Source organism: Gossypium raimondii, chromosome 1, assembly GCF_025698545.1.
Source record: "Gossypium raimondii isolate GPD5lz chromosome 1, ASM2569854v1, whole genome shotgun sequence".
Lineage (NCBI taxonomy): Eukaryota > Viridiplantae > Streptophyta > Magnoliopsida > Malvales > Malvaceae > Gossypium > Gossypium raimondii.
Genome location: NC_068565.1, coordinates 45,384,530 through 45,405,889, shown reverse-complemented (window position 1 = coordinate 45,405,889; position 21,360 = coordinate 45,384,530). Strand labels below are relative to the sequence as shown.

Below are 21,360 nucleotides of genomic sequence, written 5' to 3'. Positions count from 1 at the left end.
CAAACATGGTGTAAAAATATCAAAATAAATATTTTCCAACAAATTGAAAATAAATTTTAAAAAATATGTAGACTTAAATAACACTAAAATAAATACAACTTAACAAACAAATGCCTCTAAAATAATAACAAAAACAAATGTCTTTAAAATAATAACAAAATTAACAATAAAATAACTTTTATACAATATCCAAACAATAACAAAAAAATAGTAACAACATAATAAAATTGTAGTAAAATAGTGAAAAAACAACAAGAAAATAACATTAAAAAAAAGAGTAGATTTTTTTTGTCCTTTAGTGAATTCGGGCCGGACTGGGCTGAGCCTAGGCCAAAAATGCCTTACCCAAAGCCCGACCCATTTTTTAAACGAGCCTTATTTTTTTGTCCAAGCCTATTTTTCGGGCCTATATTTTTCTTCCAACCCTCCCACATTTTAAGCAGACCTTCGGGCCGGGTGGCTCGAGCCATGATTAGATCTAGTTAGAACCAACAAACCCAAATGAAAAAGGGGTTTTCGTAACCTACATAAGCAACATTCAGTTCCATGTTGTCTAGAACAATGATGGACAATGTAGCGGTTTTGAAGGAATAAAATGTAGTTCTTACAAATTGCATTTATAAAATGCTATTGTCTCTTGTAAACCTATACAACTCATGGATGATGATCAACTAGCAGATGAGACTTGTTTCTGCAACTCTGGGTTCAAGCAAAGGTGTTGCATTTGATCTATCAACTTCAGTAACTTGTCCTTCACTATCTTCATTGAATCTATCCACACTATGCAGAAATATTCCTGCCATTGCAACATATGTTGTAATTATTCAACCATGGAATTTTCTTACCCTATGAATTAATGCTTTAAATGACCGACATGACATGTCAGAATACCTGTAAACCATATCCCAGCTGCTGGAAACAAAATTGATGTTAGAATAAGAGAAGTTTCTCTCCAATTGTTGATAGCGTCCTGCAAAAACCATGTCAGAACAATGTTCTGTATATAAAATAGAGAAACCACGTTTTTTGTCAACACTGATTAAATATGCCAGATCTTTCGATTTTAACTTTTTCACTTTCAAACAATTTAGAAACAAATGTTAATCTATGTCAATTGGACTCTTCATTTTTGCTCAAGTATCCGTATCTAACATTGTACCCAAGACATCGTTGAAAGACAAACCTGGAGGACCCCCACAAGCGGCGAAGAAGGCACATCACCAAATATGTGAATCGAAACAGTAGAGATAGCCATAGATAATGGCCTCAAACTCGGGTTAACACAGTGGAGACATATGTAATTTACAGGACCCTGAAAAAGGAGGAGTTTAGGAACTTCGTATCAAGTAAGTCTTCAGTTCTAGCTTCATAACATGTCATTTTTATAGTAATGACATAACTAAACAAGTGGCAAAACATTTCAACATCACTGCAAACAAGATTTCTAAGTTTAGTTTACAAATGGAACTCGCCATTTAATTCCCATATATCTCAAAACCTTGGTTAACTAGTACTAAAGACGGCAAAACTAAAACAGACAGTTAAGTACATGATCTAAGCTCTGCCACCCTATGATCTAACCTCAATTTTGCATTGGGAAGGAGGTTACCTGAATGGCGAAGACCAGAAGTTCACCAACTGAGAAAAAAGCTAAGAAAGCATACATGTTCTGAAAACAAAAGGCAGTGAAACAAAAGATTGCCCCAAAAAATGTTGTTACAGAGAGAAGCTGCAAAAAAAGAAGAAAAAAGTACAGGGATTTGGTGATGCAGAGCAATCAAGTGAACGGCAACAAGGTGAAAGTGTATAATTTACTAATGTATATGCATAAGTACCTACTTTGAAAGCATTGGGGATTGTGGATTTCATCAAATCCAGAACATAGCCTCCTGCTAATGTGCCCAATATTCCACAGACAATGGTTATTCCTCCAAATATCAGGTCTGCATCACTCTGCAAGAAGACCCTAACTTGAATTTTATCATATCACCAGGTTATTTTGTTCATTTACTTTTGTATGATTCTTGGTCCCATTCAGAATTTATAGATTTGTCCGAGATGACAAATTTTAAACAATAATGGATATCTTAGACGTTAATTTGTGAAGAGAGACTGTCACATAAGCTCTAAAAGCTTACCATATTATAAATTTTGTAACCAGCCTTAGGTCCCCAATAAGAATAAGCACCTAAAACAAAGTTGTATGCACAATAACCTGAAAAATGGCTGCTTTCAAGTTAGCTTATATCCCAAAAAATGAAGTTCTTTGAAGAGTACGTAACTCTGCATGATATTTTTCAGGGATACAATAGCAGAACTTAAAGTGATCTGGACATACCTAAAACATTGACAACATAAACCTTGTCAACCAAGAGTGCTTTCATGTCTTTGATGAATCTTGAAAACTGATTCAAATCAATGCATGTGCATTTCATCCTGTCCAGATAAAGGTTTTGAAGATGTAGTAGTAGTAGTAGTAATGCGTGCAGTAAAAGATACAATGAAGCATAGATAATAACCCGACCGAAGCTCGTATGTTTGTCGAGTTACTATTATGTAATAAGAAGTTTCTGCGATAGAACAAGTAGCATAAAGAAAATGCCTCTCACTTGGAAAACATATGGCTGAATTTTTCCTTCGTGGGCTTTGCACTATCATTTAAAGCGTCTGTATCTTCACCAGGAATAATAAAAATGTTAAGTACATACAATAAGAGATCTTACACATAAGAAACCCAGTTTGGGGGGCAGATCATGAAATGAGGTTCATTTAATGATTAACTTCTGCTGAAACCTGGAATGCACACTTGACAAGAAATTGTGACTAAAAGTAGAAATGGCAAGTAACTCATCGAATCATATTGATCATAGCATGCAAACACATGAGGGTTAACCGAGCATCAATGCTTCAAACAGATTTTATATACTTCAAGGGTCAAAGCTGGTGGAAGGGGAAACATTACCTCCTAAGCAGATCTTGACAAAAGCACCAAATTTAATAGGTGGTTGGTTCATATTAGATTTTGAAAGTAAGACATTTTAAGGTGATTTATTTATTATAAATCATGATATGTTCTTATATATGGTCAATAAAATACAGTTTCAAGAGGGAAGTGCAACAGGAATGTAAATTATGCAGCACCTTGGACTTCCTGTACATCCGTTTCTTCAGAGATCAGTGCTTGTTTAGATTCAGCAGGAGCAAAACCTGTATCACAGAAACATTAGAACCTATCTGGAAAAGGGTCTGCAGGAAGAATCCTAGTCGGTAGGGATCTGAAGTGCACACCTTTCAAATTCAAAGGTTTCATAACAAAACCCAGAACAGCAAATGGAAGCATCAAAATGGCTTCCACCCAGAATGCAAAACGCCAATTCAAATAAGTGCCAACCTGTTTCAAAAGGAAGTTTGGTTTTCGTTCATCATCTCAAATATAACTTAAGGGAAGAGTATAGTTCTCCTAGTTCTAAACTAGGCAGGAGATAAGGAGATCGCTTCAAATAAGAGAAAAGAAGGCAATAACTATAAAAGAGCTAGTAAAGTAAACTTACTAAGCCACCATAAACATAGCCAAGTGCATATCCAGTAGGTATACACATGTAAAATATTGCCAGCCATGCTGTTTTCTGAAACAAAGGAAGGAGAAGGATAAGATTCAAGGGGATGTTATCAACAAGAAATTTTCTGGTAAAAGATGAAATATAAAGTATAGACACAAATTGCATTTGCATAAAATCCCCAAACTTGATGAATAGCAAGATGAATGTGAAGGACATGCATAATTAAACAATAAGATTGAGCTCTTTAAGGCTACTAAAATTTCATAATGGATCATACCAAAACAATTAACTTGTCTTTTTTCAACATCAAAAGCTGAAAATCCTTCTTGCACCCTTCCCGATCATGACAATTTTCGGAAAGGCCTGAATTCCTCAACATTTGGGATAAACTAAATGTCCCTTTTGGCCACATGATCTTAATTCAAATCAATAAGTAAGTCTACCTTAACATACATGCATCAACTTTAGGTTTCACTTAATAAGGGTCCTGTCATAGATCAGTAATCATTAATCAACATTGCAAGTGCAGTAGTCCAAAAGAGAAGAACATATTAAACAACTGCAAGAGGTATTAAACTTACTTTAATATGAAACCTTACAAGAAGTCTAGATGAAACTAAAATAGACAAAACAAATGCAAATACCCATATCAATACCGGTAGAGAGCGGGCAGGTATGTCCCCTATTTGTCTCTATATTTCATACCAGAAACCATAGTAGATCGGGCATTAAATTAAGTACGCACAGACCTAACATCCCCACAGTTATTAGAGAGTATAGAAATAAAGAAACCTGAGCAATAGGGGCATTGTCATCAATGAAAGGAGCTGCAAGACTGATAAATGAAGCTTCACCAACACCAACTACCCTAGAAAGAACTAAGATTAGCACAACGATCCAATTACCTATTATCTCAGTGCTAACGTAATCAAAGAGTAAACAATAAATGAAGAAAAGGAGAAGTAAGAAATCCACTTACATGCGGCAGATTGTGATGGACCAGAAATTGAATGAAAAGCCACAACCAGCTGTAGCCAAAGTCCATACAGACAAGCCAACTCCAATAAGTCTAAATGGATTGACACTGCAAAATTTTTAAAAATACATAAGGACTCAAACAAAACAATTTAGACCTGATTCATAAAACCTGAAACTTTTCTTGTTATAATCTCAAGTAAATTATATGGAAAACTGTGGTCCTCAAACACCATATTCATCTTGATCAGACCATATCAGACTACAACAAATATTAGCACATAACAATTGAACATACCCTGGAAGCAACATTTATCTGACACATGCATGCAAGATTATTTGAAATACAGTAATGATGCTTCTATTAGAAGATAAACAAGAAAAGTATAGCTAAACCAAATGATTGAAACTTAAAAATATGTGTCCCATATTTATACAACTTATGTGAGTGAGTGTGTGTATATCTATATTTAATGAGTTTCTGGACTACTGAAGCTCCTTACCTCTTTGATAACGATGCAAATATGGGAGAAGCCACAAGAAGTCCAACCATAAATGCAGATGACAGAACTCCATCTTCGAAATTGTTCAAATTGAATTCACCCCTATACAGAACAATGAACCCGGATAAGCCGAAGAGTTTAAAGATCTCAAAGAGAAACTGTCATGGTATTTACATCTCAATCAAGTGTATAGAGGTATAAGTTCTCAAGTGAAAAATGGTTCTTATGTTAAGGTTGAGCATCAGAGAATGGATAATAAACTATCAGACATATATGAGTTGGTATTGTAAGTCTTTTCTGACAATAAATACATACATTGATCCAAAACTAATTTAGTCTTGCAGTCTAATGCTAAAAAGGAAAAAGAACAAAATCAAACAATATGAATTCCTTAATTTTTGTTTGTGACAAACTAATCTCTCAAGAGACTCCCATGTCTCCCAATCTAGGGGGAAATTAAACAAATTAATGAGATATTAACCATGATAAGCTGTAAAAGGAACATATTTTAATCTTATTCTTAATGCATTTTTAAATGATTAATTATGTAAATTAGTGAATTTGATGCTCCTAATCTTTTAAATTCATGTTTCTATACTTAGGAGAGCATTTGGGAGCGAAAGGAGAGAAAAACGAGTCAAAATCGAACAAATAGAGTTGTTTCCAGGATCCACACGGCCTGGGCATTTCCACACGAGCTGGCCACAAGCCCGTGCGAGACACACGGGCTGGCCACACGCCCATGTGCCAGCTCGTGTCGATATCGCACCCTACTTCCCAAATACACGGAAAACCCAATTTTTAGGCTTTCTGAGCATTATAAAGTCGATAAATACCAATTAGAAGAAGACCTAAGGGGGCACTCAGAGAAGATTGAAGAGAACACTCGAAGAACGTCATCGGAATCAACTCGGAAGCGGATCTCCTTCAAGATTAAAGATCTCCATTTAATTTCCTTCGAAGTTTTATTGAGTTTCTTTATGTCTTATTGTTATACTAATTTTGAGATATCTCTATTCAGGATTATGAACTAAATTCCCTACATACCTAGGGAAGATGAAACATATGATGAATCTTATTATTTGATTTCTGATTTACGCGATAAATACTTGATTCTTGTTCTTAATTATAAATGTTTATTTCTTATTTTAATATTTCTGAGATATTAATTCAAGTTTAATGTGCCTATTTCAGTGGAGCAAAAGTCTCTGTTTAAAAGTAGATCTAACATAATTGAGTGGGGTTACATGCAATCCTAGAAATAGGACGACATAAATCTACTGGATTAGAGTCAAATCTAATAGGAGAATCCATGGATCGAGTTAATGCGACGATAAGGATTTTAATTAGAAAGAGACTTCAATTAATCAACCTAGAGTCAATTGTTCTTACTCTCGAAATAGATATTAACATAATTTAGAGATTTCTACGGATCAAGACACATCATAGTTTAGAGATTTCTACGGATCAAGACACAAGTGAATAAATCATTTAATTCAAATTCAGAATAATAGGTGAAGCCTAGGTGGATTCTTTCTTAGGTATTGTCCTTCTCATTGGTTGTCTTCGATTATTTTCTTATTTCAATTTTTGTTGCGTTCGTAGTTAAATTAGATTAGTAAATTTAGATTAAAAAAACAATCACTTCAATTTATTGGCTAAATAATAGAAAAACGGTAATTACTAATACTTTTAGTCCTCCTGGATACGATATTCCCTACTCACCATAGTTATGATATTGTTTGATAGCTGCGCTTTCTATTTGTCATAATTATAGTTAATTTAGTGATTATCAAAACACCAAATGAATCAATAAAAAGAAAAAAATGGAATTAGAGTCTCCAAGTCTTACTGTATTCCACTACCAGAAGTGCATGTACCACTGGATGTGCAAGTTCCCAGACTCCCATTGACACCATTGCTAGCTATTGTTCCTCGATCCACATAATTTAACATGTTGATAACACAAAAGATGACTAGCAACCTGCCAAAAGAAGAAAAAAACCCATAATGTCCAAAGCACCACTATAATTTTCATGCACCATTTGCAAAATCAGCAAACTTCGTTAATCAATCCTAACATTGGCATTAATAAATTTGATCCACAACTCACAGTCATGATATTCAACTATTGGATTTAAACAGAAGCTCAATATGCCACTCAACTTGTGTGCTCACTCTTACCTGCATAGCATATTAGAGTTATACCAGGGGCGAATCCTTATGGGGGCTTCCCCCTAATTTTGGAAAGTTAAAATTTTTTTCTTGAAACTTCTAGAAAATTTTATTTCTCCCTTAAAGTTTGTAGAAAATTTTAGTTAGAATCCCTCAAATTTTTGAAAATTCTCATTATAACTTTTAATTTTTTTTAAAATTTTAATTAAACTGTTTTAAATTTTTTTGAAAATTCTTATTAATCTCACAAAAAAATTTAATTAATCTCATTAAACTCCTGATATTTTACTAGGCCCTCAAAACTTAGTCCCCTGTCACTGAGTTCAACAATCCAGTAGTATGTCCCTATGACAACCAAAAAAAGGAACATCCTTTCCCAGTCATAAAACTCCATATTTGCATAAAGTTCTTCTCAAAAAAAGTGAAAATCTTAAACATCCCAAATGAATGACAAGAAGGAAAATACCTTTGGGTGTGAAAATAAGGGAAATTAAAAGAGAGAGAGAGAGAGAACATACCTTTTGGGGGTGAACCAAGAAGGGTGTGGAGCTGATAATGGCACTAAACTGCTAGCCATGTCTGTGTATGGCGAATCCTTTGGCTCTGTAGAAGAAGCTTGTGATTATCCGGCTCTTCTTCTTGTTTCATTAACTTAATAATGGAGGATGTCCGTATGTTGATATTCATAGACTTTTGGGTTGGTTTCAAAGTGATTTTCATCAGCTTTGACTTGCTTTGAAGGGTAGTTACTAAAAGAAAACGAAAAGAAACGGTGAAATGCCCAAGTGTAAATTAAAACGCTAGGAGTAAAAATAATTTTAAAAAATAAAAAGAATCCTACAACAAGTTGGTCCCGTAGCTCAGTTGGTTAGAGCGTTGGTCTTATGAGCCGAAGGTCGCGGGTTCGAGCCCCGCCGGGACCATCTATTTTCGTTTTTCACCTTCTTTAATTTTCTTCCCCTTTTTTCCCATCACTAGTTTCAATTTTTTTTCCTTCTTTTCACTATTCTTTTATTTTTCCACCATTTTTAATTTTTACATTTTTCATCTTCAGTATTTTTCTTCCTTTTTTTTTCTTTTCACTATATATATATTTTATTTCTTTACCATTTTTCATTCTTTTTTACTTTCTATTTTTAATAATTTTCTTCTTTTCACTATTTTTATTTTTCCTCTTTTCACCATATTCCGATTTTTCTTTTCTTTTTTACCTTCCTTATTTTTGTTCTTTTTTTCACCTTCCTTATTTTCACCAATCATCATTTTCAATTTTTTCTTCTTTTCACTTTTTTTTTACTTTTTTCCCTCTTTTATTTTTTTAACGGTTTTCATTTTTCCCTCTCTTCCTTTTTTCACTATTTTAAATTTTTACCCTTTTTTTTCCTTTGCTGTGCTTTTTCATTTTTTAACCATTTTAAAATTTCCCCTTCTTTCACTATTTTTAATTTTCCCTTTTTCCATTATTTTTAATTTTTCCCTTTTGCAATATTTTTAATTTCCCGCTTTTTCACTTTTTTAATTTTAAATTTTAAATTAAAACGTTTCTTTGCTGTGCTTCTTTTTTCATTTTTCATTTTTCCCATTTTAATATTTTTCAACTTTTTTTATTGGCAGTGCTTTTTTTAATTTTGCTCTCCTTTTTTTCACTTTGCTGTACTTTTTTTTCCTTTGCTGTGCTTTTCCCATAGGGCCATTGTATGGTAGGTGTGTGTAGATTGTCACTGAAAATCGTTTTGAACTTCTCTTCAAATTTGATAACTTCTGTTTCTGCTTTGAGAGGATAATTTTGAATGAGTCATAGCAATTAATGGAACAGACTCAGCTTACAACAATTAGCTGCACTACTAACATTTCATTTTCAAACTTCCAGAAACGTTGAAGGCATAAACAGAATCAAATGAATGAGTAAAAAAAAAGGGGTATTCCTTCTACATATTTGAATGTTAAACCTATAGACTGTAGATGAATTTCTCAGCTCACCTTCCGGCCATCTTCGCCTGCACTCTCAAGCTTAATCAACATCTAACATGTCACTGAGACACAAACCTCAACCGCAAAACCAAAACAAAAGGAAAAAAAATTCAAAATCACCCATAAAAGGATATGCTACAGGCATCAGGGTTCAATTTACAAACAGCCAACTCTCATTAATCAGGCATTTACCTGTATCCGGCATTCACGTTCTCACATAACGTTGTATCCAATGCACGCACAGGAAGTTGTTTGGAAATTATCCAAGGTGAATATTTAAACAACTTGGTAAGATTCTCTTCACATTTCATCATCCTGTCTCGAAGCTATTATGGATTAGTTGCACCAGTATATCAACCCATGTATCGGGAAGACCAGGTAGGCACCAATGCATGCAGTCCTGTCCCCAAATTGACACAGCATCCTTCTTTCCTAACCAAATTGCCGGATGGGCATCTGCTCTAAACTCACTCAAATGAGTCAGATCAAGTAACTGAATATCTGTGCCTTGCACTGCCTCTTTGATTAGATGATTAAGTGTCCTTGCTTCCTTATTCACTCCATTGTTGCTGGGATCAAACCACAAATCAAGCTGTCTAGGGTTTAGTATCAAACCCAATGTAGATACACCAATACACATTCCAAATATAGTTTTAAAATTCAAAAAGATGTTTCTTTAGACTGACGGTAGATTCTTTTCCAAACCAAACTAAATTAGGATTGAATTGGCAACATTATGCGACTAAACTAATTGGAGTATTAAACAAGACCAAACTTAAAGTTGCAATTGAAGAACGGATAAAAAATATCAACTGATACCTGTTCTTCTTCAAGGGGTCTGTCAAACAAGCAACTACCATTTTGGTTCCAATCGCCGCCATAAAAATGTCTTGGTGATTGCAACCGCCAGAACTTGAGAGTGTTCTTAGGAACCTCCTTTTGAATGTGGTGAACCATATCTTCAAGAACAACTTTAAAGCCATCCAATAATCCCAATGGGGGACTTATTGGTCGTCCATGCCGATAAAAGACAAGAGGTGTCTCTTTTGGGAATTTATCATAGCCCCACCTAACCAAAATCAAATAAAACATTATCCCAAGATGTTCTCAAAGAGAAATGGCCCAAGATAATTGCCATGCATGTATATATGAAGGAAAGTGTGTTATTTATAATTTAGCAAAAAGAAAAGAAGATTACCAATGCCCAGTGTTGAAAACAAGAACATGATAAAAGTCAGCAATGCTGCTCCATTCATCTGCCAGAATATCTACATCCACTCGGTATATTCCTTTTAGTTCATCTTCATCAGAAACCACAGATTGTTTCGGATTCCACCTTTTTCAGTAAAGCACAAGCATGTGAAACATAAAACTAAGACAGACCAATGAAATAACATAAGATTGTGTATTACCTACAATCACTGATGCTAAAAAACAAGAAAATAGTTACAAGTCATAGCACTGAAAAGAAAAAGTTGCGAACATGCAAGTCAGAAGCCAGTCTACTGATCAAAACACCATTTCAAAGAGTTCAGTCATTCGATAAGAACTGCAATATCAACTCTGACACAACATTCCAATTCAGATCTCTTGAGTTCCAAGGTCATGCTACATCTCTTGCTATTAAAATTTAACTCAGGACTGAGCTATCCCAACCAAAAGTTCATCACATTCATAGCAACTACAATGCAAACTGGTATTTCAAAAGACTTCCAGAGAACTCAAAAAATGTAACATCATTAGGATGGTCTACAATAGTACAAGTGTATAATATCATCAGGATGGGAAAACATAATTCCAAGAACCACTAGTTCAAAAGACCGGAAATAAGATCATTGATAGTTTTTTTTGTTAAGAAGAGCAAATTAAAACCAAACAATATAAAGAGTTAGCAAAAATTTCATGATCACAATTCACAACATTAGTGAAGACACTAGAGAAAGCGCCGGCATTTACCAGTTTCCTCTAATAGATTGATACAAATATGGCCTTCTCATTGCTTAACACAGTTTAAGCAACTTCCTTTTTCTTATCTAAGTTTGTGTAATTTCAAGCAAAACAAGATAACAAATAAGACATAAATTTATAAAATGAAATACTATCAATGAAAGTAAAAAAGATAAAAACAAAAAATTACTTGTATTTGGCAAGTAAGACAGCCCTATGATAGGCAACCGTGACATTATACTTGGGAAAATAAGCTCCTCTCCAAGCACCCTTTTTCTTCCACTTTTTAGCACCTTCATCTGCCACTCTAAGAATGCACAAAAAAGACACCAAAAAGTTCTCATTCAAAGAATCCCCAACAAACCCAATATTCCTATTCCTCATCAAACCCAAGAACCTCCAGGGATCAACCCTCTCCAATTTGCAATCTTTGGGTACCCATTTCCAGGAATTGATGATCCCCATGTTGTCCCTCTTGTTCTTAAGACAATTCCAGGCGTTTCGATGAAAGGGGCAAGTGTCATCGTAGAAAGGCTTGCCTTTGGTGGAGTTTAAAACCCAATGGCCCTTAAAAAGGTTACAAGGAGGAGAGGATGAAGGAAGGAACTTATTAGTGGGCAATGAAGAGGAGTCGTTATTGGTATAAAGAGGGAGGAAAGTGGAGTAAAGGAAGAGGAAAATGAGGGAAAGAAAGAAGATAGATGGGAAGATTGAAGAATAGAGCTTTGTAGGCATTTCTGAAGAATCAAAATACAATAGATTTTTCCACTTCGCAATCCAAGTAATGTTCTTCAATTCTGTTCATCTGTCCTGTTTGTGCCTTAGAGGTTGTATTGTCTTCTTGGATCTACAACTATTGAGTCTATATATTTTAGGCTAAATTATATCAAGGTCACTGATTTATTAGCAAGTTTATATTTTGGTCACTCAACTTTAAAAGGTTATAGAATAGTCATTAAACTATTCGAAAGTTTCCATTTAAGTCATTCGGCTGTTAAATCATTGTTGTATGGCATTCTTTGTTTGCACCACCTACATCAATCGAAAGATCTGCTTCCCCTTCTCTTCTATAGTTCAGTTTTTTTCATGAAATAACTTTAAATGTCACAAATTTACAAATGAAAATCCAAACAACTCTCTCCTCCAATCTTTGGCACTGATTGTTAGATTAAATTGGATCCAAGATATGTTCTTCTGCTCATTGATAGGTATTGATCCACCATACCAATCATCGAATTGCCGCTTGGAGCTCGTTAGTAGGACTTTTTAAAAAAAATTCAAATAGTTTAATGACTTAGATGAAAATTTTCAAATAATTCAGTAACCATTTTGTAACTTTTTAAAGTTAAGTAACTAAAACATAAATTTACTAATAGTTAAATGATCTTGGGTGCAGTTTACCCTATATTTTATTGATAGCAGCAAAGGGCATTCAGCAACAAAATGAACCCTCCATGGATCATTTTGAGGTCTTGCTTATTATTAGCCCAATTCATTTCATATTGGGTCTTCTTCAACTGGCCTGAGTAACCATTTGTTTATCTAAGATCAGACCAGCTTGGGGATCAAAAATTTGGACTGATAAGGAAACAAAAATCATGGACCACGCCAATTTTGATGTATCTTCCTACAAATGAAATGTCAGTAAAGCCAACCATAATACATAAAAGAAAAATGGGGTAAACTATACCATTATCATCTAAATTTTTGTTTTGATCATTTAACTATTCGAAAAATTTTATTTAAGTCACGAAACTATTCAAAAAATTTTATTTAAGTCATCGGATTGTTAAGTTTTTTTTTTTAAATTTCTCCAACGAGTTCCAAGCAACGATTCAATGATAGGTACTGTGGATTAATACACGTCAATGAGTAGAATAATATACTTTAAATCCACGTCGATCTGACGGTTAGTGTCGGAGATTAGAAAAAAATTGTCTTTATTTTGGTTAGTAAATTAATTACGTCCAAAATTATTTCATGAAGAAAATGAACTGTAGGAAAAAAGAAAAAAAGAGAGCTTTCTATTTATACAAGCAATGCCAATAAAGAAAGTTATATAACATCGATTTTAACAGCTCAGTAACTTAAATGAAATTTTTAAATGATTTAATGATCAAATTATAATTATTTTTAGTTAAATAATAAAACGAAAATTTACTTACTAATGAGGTAACTTATATGTGAAGGTTTTTCAATTGGTTTGGGTTCTTATCTCCTTCCTTCTGGTATGGGTCTTATTTTATGTTTTAATGGTTTGATAGTGGCTCACTTTGAACCATCACGTGGTAGATGGCCAGAGGCTGAATCACTTCCTATCAAGCCCTTTTGTCTTTATTTTTTAATTGTATGTGTTAGCCCTAGTTTAGGAATACTTTTTAAAAGTATTTTCGGGAAAAAATATATTTTTGGGTAGAAGCTAAAATCTTTAACTTTTGAAAAAACATTTTGAGGCCCATTTTTATTTAGAAGTATTTTTTCTTTCAAAAGTAGCTTGTTTAAGAATATTTTTATCCTAAAACACTTTTGAGAAGCATTCTTAAACTAAATCTTAATTCATGTATCTCATATACGATAGTATGAGTTCTCTACATGATTTTCAATTGAATTTTGTTGTATTCTTTATTCCTTAATATTTTATTTTTACTTTTGACTACCTCTCTTTATCAATTTATAACTGACTTTCACCAATATTCTCATTGTGAATACTAATAACACAAATAATCACACTATGCTGATTCTCAGCTCTCATAAAGTTAACAAGGAATGTTAATTTCTCGTAATGGAAAGCGTAATTTTCGATGCTAATGCATTGCCACGATCTCTATATTTACTCTATCCCAAAAAGAAAAAAGAAAAGAAAGGTAGAAGTTTGTGATGGTGAATGATGGTAGTGAGATAGAAATTCAGCAGAAGAGTTGACTTATGACACTGGTGTCCTAGTGCATAACGTACCCTGTTAGTAACATATACCACTAAAATCTTACTCATTTCTTCCCACAAATGATTAAAGTAACATCAAATGCCATTGTGTTTCGATGGTGGCCTATGTCTTGTCATCAAACATCCAACAAGGCTGTTGTTGTTGATTGACATCATAGCAAATTTACTCTCTTTGCAATAGCAATAACTTCTAGAAATCATTTTGACTAATTGTCAACAAAGGTGAAACATGTATATTCATAAAGATCACATTACCAGGGGCACCTAACTTCTTCCAAATATTCATTGAATCTTATACAGCACACAGTTTTTTGGACTTTGCACAATATATCATCATCAACATAACGTGGATAGAAATAAACCTTTTTTTTCTTTTTCTTTTAAATTGCCTATAGTTTCACAATGTGAGTGCCTGACCCAAACCATTCCTACATTACATCACCGACAAGGTCATATATACACTTTCAAGCTTTACTTAATTCTTTGCTTCACAGCAAAATCATGGCCGGGTTGAGATTAAGTCGATGCAAAATTTTAAGTTTATTTTTTGGACTAGGTCAAATTAAGAGTTCGATTTGGTTCGCTCGTATTAAAATTTTTAAATTATTTTTTATATAAAAATAAATTTAAAAAATTATAATGCATCAAATACATTAAAACAAATATTTCTCAACAAATTTAACAAAATAAGATAGTTACAACTTAACAAGCAAATGCATCTAAAATAATAGCAAAATTACTAATAAAATAAGAGTTATACAATATCTCAATAATAACAACAAAATAGTAACAATATAATAACTAAATGGCAGTAAAACAACAGCGAAAAAAAAGGTTTAGGTTTATTTAGGTCGGGCCGAATCCGAGCCAAAAAATTCTATCCAAGGCTCAGTCTATTTAGGAAACAAACATTATTTTTTGTTCAAACCCATTTTTCAGGCCAATATTTTTATCCAAATCCTCTGGTTTTTCAAACGGACCTTTAAACCTAAGTGAGTAATCAGATCCATGATCATGTTTACAACAAAATAACCTAAATAAGGAATCCAACCCATTAAACTGTTTAGAACTACTTGCAAATTAAAGTACAATATTTAAAGTTTAGACACTAAATTAAATTTAAGGAAGAAGTTATTTTTCCATCAATTAAGCAAAACAAATAGATGAAATTTAAAAGCTACAACTAGGGTTACATATATGTGTTGATATGCAAATGAAGTTTGACTTTGGCACATCAGGCCAAGGGAGTGTGATCACTACATAAGAAGTTAATAACCATATTAAAAATGTAAGATTAAAGAGAAAGATTCTGAGCATGGAAACCAAAAACAAATAAACAAAAAGGTGCAACTAGACAAATTCACTTTCATAAGCACAAAATGGAAAACAGTGTATCAAGTTTGACTTTAAGCCTGGATGCTATCTAATCTCTTTGAAAAATTTTCTCCCATTTTTCTTTTTTCAATCTTTGTTCACAGTGTCAGCCAATTCCCACTGCACTTTGTTGTTTAGTCTTTTGTAGCTGGTCAGTTGAGAATCAACAATAGGATCATGCAAAAGTTGAGAACAAAGAAACCCACCTTCAATATTAATGACATATGATTAGTGAAATTTTTAGACTTTATAAGGAGAGTCACGAGTTGACATGTATCTTATAGTAAATTATTTATAAAATAATTATTTTAGAAAAAATATACATGCCAATTTTTTAAGACTACTTGTGGAACAAAAAAGTATATTGTTAGTGTATCAAATACTCACCTATATTTAAATTTCAACATTTCTATATTGTATCTTACCTAATAACTAATTTATTAAGGTATAAAGCAACATCTAGTCTTTAAACTTTTTTGTCCACGTTAATCTTAGAACTTAGTAACTTTTCTCACGTTAGTTTTGGAACTTGACAATTTTTTTAAATTTTGGTCATGTATAACGTGTCACATAAAAATTTAGATGATGATGTTTCAAGAATCTTAGAATGCCATGTTATCACAAGAACCAAAATTGAAATAAATCTTATTTAAGCGAATGGGAATTATTAAGTCAATAAAACAATAAAAAAAAAAGATTTTCTGGTCCTTAACAACCTCCCTTAATTAATTAGTGTTTGGTACATCATCACTCTCTAAATGGAAGCATCATTTAAAAATGAGACCACAAATTGCTTAATTTAATCAAAAGGCATGAAAACATAAGTACAATTAGTTGACACATAACCCTTAGCAACGAAGGCTTAGCTTAATTAACTTACACATGCTATTTGTTTTACTTGTTTCTTTCTATAAAACGGTGAAGTAGAATAAAAGAAATCACTTTATTGTCCTCTGCAAATGGCCTATAAAATGGGGTTAGGGAGTTTTTAGCAGCTACAACACACAACAGCAAAAACAATCTAACTCAGCTTCAACAGGCTACCAATGACATGAAGACTCTCTTTTTTTTCTTCATTTTCTGCTCTTTTCTCCTGGTAAGCAGTATTTCATGTGTAATCTTAGTGGTCAGCAACTGATCTAGTGAAAAAAATTACCCAGTTTCTTTATTATGTTCCCATGAAGTTTTCATTTAGTTTGTATTTATCAATCTTTTCATGTGTGTTTGATCTTTTTTTTATTGAATATATAGTATGGAAACCTCAACCATGCAAGAAAGGAACCAAGGGATTATTGGAAAAGTGTAATGAAGGATCAGCCCATACCAGAAGCAATCCAGGGCCTTTTACATCAAGATGAAGCTTCGGCTATGGATTCTGAGAACTTTGTCAAGGATTTCGATAGCCGGCATAGCTTTATAATATACCACAGTAATCTGAAACACAAAGAAGAAGAAGATAAGACTTATGTGAAGGACTTGAAGAATCAGAAAGAACATAAATCTGACAAAAAGAACCAGACAGAAAAACCTTGAATTAATGGAGTGGTGGGTTTCATATATATATAAATATATGTATATGTAACTGGATGTGATTTGAGCTCTGTTGTTGGGATTGTTAAACTTGAAGTTTCCTTTGTTATTATTTGAATCTTGGTCTTGATCAATTATATATATAGTTAAGAGAAAATGCAGAAGAAGATAGGCTAATTCAAGCAAATTGATTTACTGTTAAACAAAGTGTTATATATAATTATAATATAAATAATCTAATTTAAGTACTAAAAAAGGAACCTATCTTCGTTACCTCGAAACTAGAAAGGATTTATCTTTATTACCTTCTTCCTCTCTTCTACTAGACTAGGGGATTTTTCCCTACTTTTGTCACCACCGCTAGTACCCTGTATCAACACAAAACCAAATACATGGACATTCAAATCAAACTATACAAACTAACATGTAATTTGAGGTTCGCAATTAGAGTTAGACGGTTGAAAGTAATAGAATATGATTTATTTATTTATTTAAAGAAAATATAGATTTTTTCAAAATAAAAATTTCACAACCTAATTATTCATCATAATATAAATATTAATTATAAATCAAATAGCATAATAATCAATTTATCATCTAATATTTACCTTTTATCTTTTTAATCCCTATCTTTTTTATACATCACTTTAAAACATATTCAAATTGTTATATTTTTAGACAAAAACATTGACTAGATCCAAGGGCGAAACTAGACAAGTTTGTTAAGAAGAGCGAAAATAAATTGTAATTTTATGATAGAAAATGTAATTTCATCATTTTAATAGATCATATCTTTATAATTTTTAAAAAATTAAATCAATTTTTTATATTTTTAGTGGGGCCAAAATGTAATTTTACCTTTATTAATTTAAAATTTTAAAAATCTTAAATGAACCATATGAAAAAAAATTTATTTTACGGGGGACCGGAGCCCTGTCAGTCCCCTTAATTTCGTCACCGACTAGATCACTAAAATTTTAACAGAGGCGTGGTTGTTGTGTGATAAGTGTACTTCATAAAATTTTAAAAATCAGCGCAGCCATAATAATAATTTGATCACATTTTTATTAAAAAATAAGTTGATTAAATTTTAAATATAAAAATTAAAGTGATAAAAAATTATCACAAATGTAAAAAGAAAAAAAAAATTAAACGCATCACTTTTTCAATAAAAAAACCTAAAAAAATCCTAAAAATACCAAAACTTTGTGGGTCACCTGCACATTCTATAGAGATAAAACCCAACATTGTTTAAAAATTAGTCCAATAATATCTCAAAACCTATTAGAGCCCAACCGCACTTATATTATTTATCCTATACTATTTAATAAGTATTTTATTCATCAACTCGATTAACTCAAAATTTTTTTATTTGATTCGATCGAACACCACCCCTACTATTTAAGGGTATTTTAGTCTTTCCATTTCAACAAAAATTAATTAAAATATGCATATGGTGGAATTTGAACCTATGTCGGTTAATATAGTATAATTTCATGTACTTTTATAATTAATTAATTTTAACCATACCTTTCATTATTTATTGTGTATTACTACTCATATACATATGATAAGATTTCTAATAAATTGATTAAAGACGTCACTACCTTCTTATACATGTTCTTTATTTTCTTTTCCATTCGAACCCTAATTCTTGGTTACCAAATGAAAATGAGTATTAATCATTTTTCAAAAAAAACAGTTAAATTAAATATTATAGGCTTATTCTTCGAATATAACCTAAAATATTACGAGTTTATTTTAACATAATAAGAATATAAAATTTACCTGAATAAAAATAAAGTTAAAAGTTTTATTAATTATTTTACTCTTTGAACCGCATGCGTTTCAATAATTTTGATGCATTTATATATATATATATATATATATTTATTTCAATTATAATATTTCATTCTCTACTTACCTAAATCAAAATCACAAATGTATAAGCTCTTGTTGAATGTGACAAAGTAGTATGTATATTACTGATAGATAACAATGCCATTTAAGTTTTAGTTTTAATTAGAATTTGAATAGGTATTTTTGCTAATGTAAAAAGACACGTACGGATTTAAGTCTGATAAAGCATATTATCCTTCTATTTATGGATTGAAGAGAAACTATGGATAGTTTTAAGTATTGTGTCAAAAAAATCATATAAACAAATAATTATGAATTATGATGGGTCAACGCAAAAAAAAGTCAACGGCATCTTCTCATTTGTTTGTTAGAACAAGTTTAGACAAGTGAAAAAGTCGGTTAAAAGGATTGGCATGCATGATAAACCCCATAGAAGAAAGAAAAAACAAAGTGATTTGTTCTGCCTAAAAAAATTACCTCTCAAACCGGCCAAGATCCATCTCATGAGTCGGACACGATCAGATGAGACGAGGGGAAGTGTTTGGTTGATGGGAATGAAGCCTGGTCCGACATCATATAGGGCTATGTATGTATGCACATGTAGATATTAGACGAACCCTAAATGACCTCGAGCCAAACAACATTCCCATCAACCCTTTCGCTTCATCATTTTATCAAGGAAATTATATAAAGGCGTATAATGAAAATGTAGTTTTGGCTGAATGACTGCAGGTTCGATACCTTTCACTTTCATCGACCCACCCAGCAAACGTTCCTCTGAAAAACAACCCCGTTCTTCATCCCTATCGACTTCAACCCAACCCTGTGACACTTGACAGAAAATGAAGAAAAAAGAAAGTAAAGTAAAAGCCCAAATTTTGTTTTTGTTTTTAGCCTTGGGAAAACCCTACCCTACGGGTATTTATAGAGAGAAAAGGAAGGTTACCGTAAGCTTCCCTGACATCTCTCATTCAATTACTTCTAGAAAAGGGTCTTATTCTGAATTTCACTCTTTTAGTTTTCAAAAATTGAGATTTTAGTCCCTTTCATTTAATTTGTTAAAATTGGATCTACGTAGTTTACAAAAATCGAAAAGTTAGCCTACTAGGTAACATTGCTAAACTTTATCATTAAATGGCAACCTGAAAATTAGTAGTTTAACAATTTACACAATTTATATGCATAGAATTAAAAAAAAAATGCAACAAATTAATAAAAATCCACAATTGATTTCATATATGAAATATCTCCACACACTTATCTAGGGGTCAAAAAGACAAACTGATTTTTCTTTTCCAATTTTTTTTTGGTATTATTTTTATTACAATTAATGGTATGAACGTTTTGTCTTTGGAAATTGAGAAATTGAGAGTTGAGAGTGGGGAGGGTGGCGAGGCCGAGGGCCTGAGGCTGGTCAAACGCTTGATCCATCCTGTGACTTGTACTAAATACTACATGACTTTATATTGGTATTAGGTCAAAGCATGACAAGATGAAGCAGTAAAAGTAAAAATCCAAAGAAAGAAACAAAAAAACATGTTGGATAATTTAATTTTATGTTTGGTCTGTCACAGGCTGTTTAGATTCTTAAAACGTAGCATGCACTGCTCTTTCCAATGTATAAAACTATATGATTAGTTCAAATTTTTGTACCAATATCCTCCCACCTTTCAACTACGTTCTACTACCATTTTCAACCTTTTACTCTTACCTTACCCCTTTTTTCACTATCTTTTATTCATTTAAGTCCATCTCATAACACAAGTTCCAACAAAGGTTAACCTTCTTAACCAAGTAAAGCATCAATATACTTTTATCCAATATGTGATCACTTTTTTTTTTCATTTGAATTATTTGTAAAATATATAAAAAAATAATGATTAATCGATTGAATCTTTACTTGATTAACATGAATATTATCATTAATGCATGAAAATGTAGATCGATTATGTTGAAACGCTATTGATGAGAAGTATAACTTCGAAACTTTGGAACTCAAAAGTTGTTAAGCTATTATGGCAGAGTGGTAGAGGGTAAGTTTTCAAAAGAGAAGCCCATTAAAGTTTTATTTCATCTCTTTCATCATTGCCTTATAATTGGACTTGGAAAACACAAACAGACAAACGTCTACAACCTTTTATCATTCCAATGAGTTATATTCTTTTATCGGTAAAATATTATGGAGGTAGTTTTATTAAAGATTGCTCTATTAAAATAAAAAAAAAAAAGTTTATTTTTAATTTTATTTACGGAAATAGGTCACATAAAATATTATTTATTGAAATTGACTTAAAAACATAAAATGCTTCCACGTAGGCGCATTTTAAAGAGAAATTATAGAAAAAAGCTCCCTTGAGGAAGCGCTTTTGCTGAAATGGCAAAAATGCTTCCTCAAGGGAATTTTTTGCTCGTATATTTTCTAGGGTTTTTTAGATATTTGTATGTTAGGATTTAGGGTTTTTGGTTTTTGAAAGAAATAAATTAGGATTTTTTAAAAAATAAACCCTAATTTATTTATTTTT

General features: G+C 32.2%; 3 protein-coding genes and 1 non-coding gene across 8 annotated transcripts; 2 read left to right on the top strand and 2 right to left on the bottom strand.

The window, feature by feature from the left end:
* Positions 1–502: 502 nt before the first annotated feature.
* LOC105786041 (probable sphingolipid transporter spinster homolog 2) lies at positions 503–7,936 on the bottom strand. Of its 4 annotated transcripts, none has more exons than XM_012612290.2 (16): positions 7,732–7,936; positions 6,891–7,022; positions 5,039–5,140; positions 4,540–4,644; positions 4,353–4,428; positions 3,552–3,626; positions 3,289–3,391; positions 3,142–3,207; positions 2,610–2,673; positions 2,339–2,436; positions 2,139–2,215; positions 1,840–1,953; positions 1,610–1,729; positions 1,184–1,312; positions 892–970; positions 503–796 (listed from the first exon to the last, which is right to left on the bottom strand). In XM_012612290.2, exons 1-16 carry the CDS (start codon positions 7,788–7,790, stop codon positions 672–674), a joined length of 1,524 nt encoding a protein of 507 aa, XP_012467744.1. In that variant the 5' UTR covers positions 7,791–7,936; the 3' UTR covers positions 503–671. The 4 variants fall into 4 exon arrangements, with proteins under 4 accessions (XP_012467744.1, XP_012467745.1, XP_052490311.1 ...); XM_012612291.2 differs by having other exon boundaries at positions 2,610–2,667; XM_052634351.1 differs by lacking the exon at positions 7,732–7,936 and adding an exon at positions 7,152–7,327.
* Positions 7,937–8,062: 126 nt separating this feature from the next.
* On the top strand, positions 8,063–8,136 carry TRNAI-UAU (transfer RNA isoleucine (anticodon UAU)). Its single transcript has one exon. It is a non-coding gene; the product is annotated as a tRNA-Ile (tRNA).
* A 900-nt stretch (positions 8,137–9,036) lies between these two features.
* Positions 9,037–11,991, bottom strand: LOC105786040 (protein trichome birefringence-like 12). 2 transcript variants are annotated; one of them, XR_008198494.1, is made up of 5 exons: positions 11,322–11,991; positions 10,383–10,520; positions 10,004–10,253; positions 9,377–9,776; positions 9,037–9,259 (listed from the first exon to the last, which is right to left on the bottom strand). XR_008198494.1 is itself a non-coding variant. In XM_012612289.2 (4 exons), the coding sequence occupies exons 1-4, from the start codon at positions 11,864–11,866 to the stop codon at positions 9,495–9,497; spliced, it is 1,215 nt and encodes a 404-aa protein (XP_012467743.1). In that variant the 5' UTR covers positions 11,867–11,990; the 3' UTR covers positions 9,037–9,494. The 2 variants fall into 2 exon arrangements, 1 of the variants encoding a protein (XP_012467743.1); XM_012612289.2 differs by having other exon boundaries at positions 9,037–9,776; positions 11,322–11,990.
* A 4,391-nt stretch (positions 11,992–16,382) lies between these two features.
* LOC105786039 (organ-specific protein P4) lies at positions 16,383–17,096 on the top strand. The gene is made up of 2 exons (XM_012612288.2): positions 16,383–16,544; positions 16,700–17,096. Exons 1-2 carry the CDS (start codon positions 16,500–16,502, stop codon positions 16,979–16,981), a joined length of 327 nt encoding a protein of 108 aa, XP_012467742.2. The 5' UTR covers positions 16,383–16,499; the 3' UTR covers positions 16,982–17,096.
* The last annotated feature ends 4,264 nt before the right edge of the window (positions 17,097–21,360 follow it).

What these genes read in the sequence shown, in the direction of transcription:
- LOC105786040 (XM_012612289.2), bottom strand. Translation starts at nt 11,866, where the DNA reads ATGCCTACAAAGCTCTATTCTTCAATCTTCCCATCTATCTTCTTTCTT. An exon ending in GTCTTACTTGCCAAATACAA is followed by an intron (nt 10,521 to 11,321) that starts GTAATTTTTTGT and finishes TTACTGAAAAAG; the next exon opens with GTGGAATCCGAAACAATCTG. An exon ending in GACCCCTTGAAGAAGAACAG is followed by an intron (nt 9,777 to 10,003) that starts GTATCAGTTGAT and finishes AACCCTAGACAG; the next exon opens with CTTGATTTGTGGTTTGATCC.
- LOC105786039 (XM_012612288.2), top strand. Translation starts at nt 16,500, where the DNA reads ATGAAGACTCTCTTTTTTTTCTTCATTTTCTGCTCTTTTCTCCTG. An exon ending in TTTTCTGCTCTTTTCTCCTG is followed by an intron (nt 16,545 to 16,699) that starts GTAAGCAGTATT and finishes TTGAATATATAG; the next exon opens with TATGGAAACCTCAACCATGC.
- LOC105786041 (XM_012612290.2), bottom strand. Translation starts at nt 7,790, where the DNA reads ATGGCTAGCAGTTTAGTGCCATTATCAGCTCCACACCCTTCTTGGTTC. An exon ending in CAATCCCCAATGCTTTCAAA is followed by an intron (nt 1,730 to 1,839) that starts GTAGGTACTTAT and finishes CTTTTTTTGCAG; the next exon opens with CTTCTCTCTGTAACAACATT. An exon ending in CGCTTGTGGGGGTCCTCCAG is followed by an intron (nt 971 to 1,183) that starts GTTTGTCTTTCA and finishes TGGTTTTTGCAG; the next exon opens with GACGCTATCAACAATTGGAG.